Here is a 9,278-nt window from a genome sequence, read left to right on the forward strand (position 1 = left end):
TCTTATATTTTCGATGGGTTTGGTCTTAATGTGAATCTGATATTTGCTTCTTTTTTATCTCTTGATTCTTTAGGAATCCAACAATATCAGAGGGTGAAAACCAATGAGAGGTACTCTGTAGTTCTAATCTAATCAATTTTTTTCTTTATTTTTGTTTTGTCTTGTTTTGTTTTGTTTTTCACATATCTATCTATTTTTCTTTGTGTAGAGGAAATACTTTTTTGTGGAAGGGTACTCTGCAGTTCGTGCACTTCACAATCACTCTTTAATTTTTTTTTCATTTTCATTTTCCATTTTTATTTTATTTTATTATGTACTGCAAATTCTGACCACGTTGCTTTACATTGAAGTAATTCAAATTATGCTTTTTGATTGTGTTTTTGTTAGGATTTGTTTGGCTCTTTGTTGTGGATGGTGATCTGTTTGAAATTTGGGTCTGGAATTGTTGCTCATGGTTTAATGACTCTTTGAGGTTAGATCTGCTTCTTGGTTGTTACTTTTGTGTTCAAATGTGCAAGTCCGGTTTCTGGGAATTTTTCTATTGTGTTCTAAGTTTGAAAGCGTGTGTTTGTTTCTTCTGATTTTTGTTTAGGGATGAAGAGGTCTGGAGATGATGTTTACATGAGTTCTCAGCTCAAATGACCTATGGTGTCTTCTAGAGGAGAATCGGAAGTTCAATTTGCTTTTTGGCTTGTCTTGTTTCATGGCTTTCTTTTTTTTTCTTTTTTATTTTGGTGTGATGGGGTACATTTTTGCTTGATGAAGCAGTTGAATCTTAATTGTTTTTGTTATAGAACTATTTAGTCTCTTTTGGAGGTTCAATTTTATTGCTTTTACTTTTACAAATTTGCCAAACCAAACCTGTCGGTGATCCAAGCTAAGAAATTAAACTTATTTCAATTAATGTCTTTACTTTGAATTGACTAACTTAAAGAATGCTTGAATGCAAATATAGAACCAAAGACTCATGCGTTCTTCTAGTTTGCAAAACTTTTTCCTTTAGCTGCACTAGTATACAGAACTTCTAATCAATGATTAGTAGCTAAGAACTCATCTTCTAACACCAGAACTTCTAATCAATGACTAGCTGATGTATTCTTGAATTATTTTAATGAATATATAGAAATAAATATAAATGATAGTTGGACTGCTAAGTTATCCAAGAGAGTGTGCTTATAGGCCTTTATGCTGGATTTAGAGTATGAAGCTCATGTTTTAGATTTTTGGACTGTTAAGTTTCTCAAGCCTGGTTCTCATATAGTTGGACAACATTTGCTGGTACTTTTGGCTATGCTGCTCCAGATTACACCTTTTCCCTTATAACTTTGAAATGATAGTGATCATATCATTTTTCACTTGTTATGTTGTTTTAGTTTATATTTCATTTTTCTCTATTAAGATAATAAGATCTTTTGATCTTTATATGATAAATCTTTAAAATGGATTAAGCTTAGGCAATATCTACTGCCTATTCATTATCACTGCTCTACACAGTGGAATAAAACTTAATTGTGCTTGTACTATGGTTATTAAGTTTATGCTTAAAGCACTGGAGTGTATGGATTGGTTATAAATCAACATAAACTAATAATTTGATCCTCACAAGATTAAACTGCTAACAATTTATATTATATTTCTCATGTAGTATCTAAATGATCACTGCAGTGACAACTTGGTCCTTTAAGTGTCTAGATATTTATCTTTTTTTACTAACTGGTAGATGCTTAAAATTAAATATGTCAAATTGGAATGTGGATGAATTTTGGAGCAGGTTCTGATGGCGTTAAGATAGAAATGACCTCTTTGGTGGGAATGATGACATTGACAAATAGTTGTAAAGAACAAATTTCTAGGGACGACGCTAGAACAAATTGCACCTCAAAATCCCCTTTCTTCTTTGCTTCTTTCTCACTTCTTCTTCTGTTTTCATATCAAGCAAACTTCAGGTGATTCATTCCTTCCCTTCTATTTCTTTATTTCCTTACTAATTCTAATTTGTTTGGTCCAATTCCCTAAATCCATCTTCCCCTTCCATGCAACTGGACTGTACTATGATAATGTTTCTGCCACTTAGGGAATCGGAATGCTTCCCACGCTTCCCTTTCTCCTAGCGTTTCGTCTAATTTTGATTCCAGCTAATCGTTGTTTGCTCTTCTTACAGGGTGCAGTAAGGGTTGATCCTCTTGTCTAATAATCACCACAACAGCAAAAAATGGTATGCTTTCTAGTATAATATTGCCACAAAGGATAATTTATATTGTTTAGTTCTCATTTATGATTTATCTCAGCTCCTAGTCTACATCGTTGCTTGATTTGTTTCCCACCTTAATGAGTGGAAGACAGAGCAATTGGTACATGTTTTGGGATTTTTGAATTTATTCTGATAATGATCTTGGAATATTTTTTTACTATTTTGTTTTATTATCGTTTAGTAACTTTGGAGCTTACTTAGATTATGTATCATGCTACGGTCTTTTAATTAAGATCAAAGTTTAAATATTTTTTCCCCTTTGATTTCGTGTCTTGTAGGATTCGTTTGCTGGTGAAGGTAATCATGGTCAGCCTTCTAGACAAGGTGATATTGATGGTGTTTTTAACTTGCCCTTGCAGTTTTTTCCCTATTCCCATCATGAATATTTTGTTTGATTCTCTTTGGTAATAGTATGAAGCCAATGTTAGTTTAAGATTGTAATGAAATTGGTTAGTTTCTCCATTTATATAATATTTGTTTTGTTCAAACTTTTTGTTCAATATTTCAGTTGAATAATTTGAAAGTACTAATATTATTTATTGTGTTATTAGATCCATGAGGTTGACAAACAAATCGATAAGCTCTCTGGGCTACTTTAAAAGCTAAAGGTACCTATTATCGCCATCAGTTATCACTTTTTGTTGTTAGCTAGGTTTCATCTACAGCTGTTACTAAATGAAAATGTTGCAGGAAGCTAATGAAGAATCAAAAGCCATTACAAAAGCATCTTCTATGAAAGGTATATTGCATCAGAGTCGAATTGGGTCATAATGAGTGAGATTTTTTTGGCATCAATATTGGCTATGTAAATATTCATGGTTCATATTGTATCAAATCAATAATTTTTAAATATATTGCCTTTACCATTAGGACATTATGCGTGACTGAAACTTAATGCTCTATGATCACTGACAGAAATGCAACATCATTTTCAGCTATCAAGAAGAGGATGGAGAAGGATATTGATGAAGTTGGAAAGATTGCACATGGTGTCAAAACAAAAATAGGAGCTATAAACAGAGATGTAATGAGACGAAGATAATGACTTGATGTTTTAGTAGATTTTAGTCCTGAAATTTCAAACATATGAGGAATCTTTTATGTGGTTTTGTTTGTTGCATAACTTAGTATAGTTGAATAATACATTGAGTTTATGTTTTGAATTATAGTTGATGTATCAACACACTTTGATGTATGGTTGTTACTTATTATTATAGTTGATGTATCAATACATTTTGTTTATGTTTTGAATTATATTAACTTGCTTGTTTATAGTACTTATCTTTTAGTTTGATAATACGATGAATTTGTTTATTTTTGTAATATTATAAATATTTGAATACAAATTAGATAAAAATTTGTATTTATTAAATTTATATTTATTTTGTATGAAAACAGGTTTATTTTGCAATGGAAAAATCCAAAAAAAATTCTATTGACCTTATTGACAGATTTACAGACAGATTTTCTGTCTGTATTCAGAGTTTGGAATGGTTTTCCAAGGCTCCAATTACCGATGAAAAATCTGTCGAAAAATCTGTTGCTAATTACCAACAGAAAATATGTCTTTAATTACTGACGAAAAATTTATCGAAAAATCTGTCTCTAATTACCGATGGAAAATCTGTCAAAAAATCTGTCTCTAATTACTGACGAAAAATCCGTCGAAAAGTTTGATGTTCCAGGGAAATGGAGGGGAGAATTTACCGAGAAAAAATCTGTCGGTAACTGGTAAAAATTTGTCGGTAAATTACCGACGGAAAAAATCTATCAGTAAATAATTGCTGACGAGGCTTCTATAGAGGGACGAAATCCGTTGATAATTTCGTCGGTAACCAAAAATCCGTCTGCAATAAAGACCAAATCTGTCTGTATTAAGCAATTTTCTAGTTGTGCTTAGGATGTTTGTCGAGATGTTTAGGGATTAACCTTTCTCTTTAATTTTTTTTGTATCTTTTGGACTTTTCATAAACCTCAATTTTAGGGTTTATCTTGTGTAGAATTTGGTGGGTTTTATCAATATTTTTTACGCTTATTCATATAAATTGCATGTTTTTGTGTTTCCTTCCTAAGTGTGCTTCATGGTTTAAAACATGCTTCTTTAACCTTAAAAATGCTAAATTTTAATCCTCTTCCATTACCATTCGATGCCGTGATGTGTTTGTTAAGTGGATTCAGGATCTATAGGGTAGGAATGGCTTAGAAGATGGAAAGGAAGCATGCAAAAGAGGAAGGAACATGAAGAATAGAGCTTTGGAGAAGTTGGAGCCCACACGCACGCATGACTGACGCTTACGCGTGGACTAGTGCAGCATTGACTGACGCGTACGCGTGGCTTGTGGAAGTTCACTTGACGCGCATGCGTGATGCCCAGCACGTGACTCTTTAATGGAAAATGTGGCTGGCGATTTCTAAAGGACTTCAGGCCCAAATCCAACTTGATTCTGCATGGAAAAGACCCAAGAATTGATGGGAGAAGGGGGGAATCAATCATACACAACATACACATAATTTTACCTAGTTTTTGTTCTTGTGTTCTAGAGAGAGAAACTCTTACTTCTTTCTAGATTTAGTTTGCTTTGATAATCTTGTGTTGAATTTCTGAATTGGGTCTTGTTAATTCTAGTTTTATTTACTTAATCTTAGTTCTCTAGTTATAATTTGTTTAGATCTTGTGTTGGAATTATGTTTTCTTGTTATTTTCCCTCTTTTTCTCATTTTATGAACTTTGTTGATTTTGAATTTCTATTAGTGCATTGATATTTTCTATGATTGATAGTTGTTAATTTTGCAATTTAAATATGTCTTTAGTTAGTGCCTACCATGTGTTTGATGAAATATTTCTTTTGATTATAGAGTAGTTTTCTATACTGTTGGCCTAGGCTAAGGAAATTGGATGACCTTGAGTCATTGGGTCTAATTGAATTGGTGATTTGAGAATCCATGTTGGTCAAATTGATATCCAATGACACTAATCCACTACTAAGCCAATTAGTAGTTGGATTGGAACTTGTGAGTTGAAGTTTATCAAAGTCTATTTGACATACTTCACTTGTAGAAGTAGACTTAATGTGATTGGTTCCTCATAATTGTCAATATATGGTTATTAGACAAGGATGGTGATCCCAATTCCTATGCCTTAGCCAAGAGTCCTTTTATTAATTCATATTTGAAACCCAAAAATCTCAATTGCTTGATTCTTGTTATAGTTAGTTTAGTTGTTTACTTAGTTCTAGAATAGAAGTAGATTTATATGTTACCTTGTTATATTGCACTTACTTATACCTCGTTTTAATTGCTTTGATTTAGTTTCTTGCACTTTAAGTTCTTGCATGCTAAGTTTTAGTAGTTTAAATTCTTGTTTATGACTCTCAACCCTGGCATTCTAACCAATATTGATGCATATGCTTGCCCATTCTCTTGAGGACGACTTGAGACCAATACTCTCGGTTACTTTTTATTGGGGTTAAATTTGTGACAACCATATCAAAATTTGATTGATAGGGTTATTTGTCGGTTTAGGACTATACTATGACATGATTTTTGGTGATAAAATATAGACCAGCAATAATCCTAACATCAAATTTTTGGTGCTGTTGCTGGGAAATAGATGCAATGTGTGCTTTAATATTGGTTATGTGAATATGTGAATATTGTGAATAGTTTACTTGCTTTCATTAGTTTGTTTTTAGTTTAGATTTTCTTTAATGCCTGAGCTATGACTTCTAAGTTGAATGACTTGGTCTCAACCGGATCCTAGCTTAGCCGAGTTTGATACCGAAATTAAAAGAACCTTACTTCATACTCGGCAAGCTAGACGTCGGTTGGATTACACGTTTAGTGCTTCGGCCCCTCTTGAGGAATCTTCCGAAACACTAGACCGAACCAAGAGTGATCAAGAGTCCACATTCAACGAAGGAACTTTCTATTCCTCTGTTAGTACTACTGATATATCCTTGCATACTACAGGTGAAAACCACATGGCGGAGCCATGTAGGATTACCTTGCATGAGCAAGGAGCACCGGATCTCATTCTTCAACCATTGCAAGCTAGGTATCCGAATCTTGACCCCAATTTTAAGTTGAAGAATAGTCTGATTAACTTACTGCCTAAGTACCATGGACTACCAAGCCAAGACCCCATTAGGCACTTGAGAGACTTTCAAGTAGCTTGCTCTACGACTCGAAGGCATGGCGCTGATGAAATCGCTATCATGGTTTTTGCTTTCCCCTTCTCTCTTGAGGGGCAAGCAAAAGAGTGGTTCTACTCCCAACCTGATGAAGTGGTGACTGAATAGGACTTATTAAGAAGAGAATTCTTAGATAAGTTCTTTCGGAGAAGACCGACTATATCCAGAAGGAAATTTATGGTATAATGCAAAAAGACCAAGAGACACTCTATGAATATTGGACTCGATTTAAGAGGTCGTTGGAATCTTGTCCACATCAAGAGTTAGATACTCGTTTGCTCATTAGCTACTTCATGGAGGTCTCTATGCACCAGATAAGAGATTGCTTACCGCCTCTAGTGTTGGCTCTCTTTCTAAGAACAAGACGGCAGCGAAAGCATGGAGTTTGATCAATGATGTTGCCGAAGCTATCCAACATGTGAGAGTAAAGAATAATCCTCCTAAGAGTGTGGCAGAAACATCTTCTTCCAACTTGGCTTTGACTAAAGTGTTTGGAGAAATGACCACTCTCCTCAAGGAGATTCACCAAGGGCAAAAGGCATCTCAATCAATCCAAGCCATCCAAGCCCACCTCAAATCCTCCAACTTGAAGGACCTCCTAGAGTTTGTGGTGTGTGATCTTGTACCTCACACTATACCAACCAATGCCCTCAAGTCCAAGGGGATTACACTCTTGTGATAGCCAACAACTACAACAACCGTCCACCCCATCAATCTCATAATCAAAGCAATTACTCCCATGGTAACAGCTCTAATCAAGGGTGGAGGGACAATTCTCAAGGAAATAACCACAATCAAAGATGGAACCAAGGCAACACATCTTCTCAATATCACAACAATACCTACCAAGCCAACCAAAATCACCATAATCAACCATACCAACACTCACAATAAAACCAAGCCAACAACTATAGATAACAACCACCTCACCAAAGACAATAAACTAATCAACCTTCTTCCTCTTCCACAAACAAGGTGATGACTCTCACCGTGCACTCAACCAAGAACAAGAGAGACTTAGGGCTATCATAGAGAAAAATGAAGAGAACACTAGAAATCTCAATGCACAAGTTGGTAATATAAGTGCTCAAATGTCCTCTAAAGCCGAGATACTCTCAAGGTTGACCCTACCTCCTACCAATAATACCAACACCACCCAAGTCTCTAGCTCTTCTAGCCTTCCATCCTAACCTATTCTAAACCCAAGGGATAGCATCAATGCAATTACCTTGAGGAGTGGTACAACACTCGAGGAAGTTGAGCCCAAGCCTATCAAGTTGGCGGAGGATGTTCCTAATATAGAAGTTGGTGAAACAATGGAGATAGATGAAGATGAAAAGGAGGAAGAAGTTGCAAAGGAAGAAGAAGAGCAATTGAAGGCCAAGGAACCGAAGAGGAAGAATAACTTAGAGGAACAAATTCCTATACCTTTTCCTACAGTAGCCAAGAAGGCCAAGAAGCATGAGGAGCTTGATCCTAACATAGTGCAAATCTTTAAGAATGTGGAGGTAACTATTCCACTATTTGATGCCATACATCAAGTCTCGAAATATGCTAAATTCCTTAAAGATGTGTGCACTCACAAAGAGAAGATTGGTGGACTAGGGACGAATCTATTAGGTAATTCTATTTCTTCTGTGATGGATGATTTTCCTGAAAAATATAGTGATCTCAGTCCTTGCTTGGTATCTTGTATGATTGGTGATATTCAACTTAAGGATTATGTATGTGACCTAGGGTTGTGTGTGAGCATTATGCCACTCTCGATTTATGAAAAGTTGAACTTTGCACCATTGAGGCGATCCAGGGCCAGGTTTGTGCTAGCAGATAAGAGTATCATTTCGGTTGTGGGTATTGTTGAGAATGTACTGGTGAGAATTCAGGACTTAACTTTTTCGGTGGATTTCCATATCTTAGAGACGCCTCCCATTGATTTGGATAGGTCATCCTCCATCTTACTTGGGAGGCCATTCTGAAAGACATCCCGATTTAAACTAGATGTATTTTCTGGAGATTACTCATTTGAAGCCAAAGAAAAAGTGGTGAAGTTTAAATTGGAGGAAATAATGAGGCAACCTCTAGAGGTACATTCAATTTTCAGTTGTGACATTGTTGAAGATGATGTAGTTAAAGAACACTTTGGAAGTGATGGTAAGATAAGTGTCAATAGAGACTTGGGTATAAGAGGAGTTAGCAAGAAAAAGGGAAAGGATCCACAACTTCCACATTCTCAAGGAAACAAGGCACCCAATCATGATTCAATTGACAAGTGGAAGCATCTCCCCTTGAAGGACACTCTTACCAAGACCAGCAAGAAGGACAAGATCGATATCCTTGAGGATATTCCAAAGAGGTGGTCGCAAGCTCATGACCGTCCAACTTTAGGACGTTAAAGAAAACTGCTAGGTGGGAGACACCCTACCATGGTATGATCCACCTTGTACATAGTTTTTTGCATGTAGTTTTAGAGTCTTTGTTTGATTTTGTTGAGTTTGTTTAAGTATGCTTGAATTACCATTTGCTTCATGAGGATTTTATTGATCCTGGTTTGGTTAAATTGGCAATTTTGAAGAAAAATGATTGATCTTTGTTATTGCATGAAATTCTAAGTGCTTTTGAAGTAACTAGCTTGTATGAATGCCAAGATTATGCTATAATTATCTTCCCTCGTGTTTTTTTTTAAAAAAAGGGGCGCTCCACGCGTGAGCCTGGACGACGCACACGCATCAAATTCACTGTCGCAACTCCTGGTACAAAAACCAGAGTTGTGATAGAACTGTGCGGGTGGGGTGCCAGGAGCACAATCCATCCCACGCGTGCGCGTAGGTGACGCATAT

At 35.6% G+C, this 9,278-nt stretch overlaps 1 protein-coding gene and 1 long non-coding RNA gene across 2 annotated transcripts; both read left to right on the forward strand.

Moving 5' to 3' along the window:
• LOC110264544 lies at window positions 2,826–3,280 on the forward strand. The gene is made up of 2 exons (XR_002350721.1): window positions 2,826–2,990; window positions 3,187–3,280. It is a non-coding gene; the product is annotated as an uncharacterized LOC110264544 (long non-coding RNA).
• LOC107606934 lies at window positions 7,758–8,417 on the forward strand. Its single transcript, XM_016308935.1, has one exon. It carries the CDS (start codon window positions 7,758–7,760, stop codon window positions 8,415–8,417), a length of 660 nt encoding a protein of 219 aa, XP_016164421.1.

Source organism: Arachis ipaensis, chromosome B07 (assembly GCF_000816755.2).
Source record: "Arachis ipaensis cultivar K30076 chromosome B07, Araip1.1, whole genome shotgun sequence".
Classification (NCBI taxonomy): domain Eukaryota; kingdom Viridiplantae; phylum Streptophyta; class Magnoliopsida; order Fabales; family Fabaceae; genus Arachis; species Arachis ipaensis.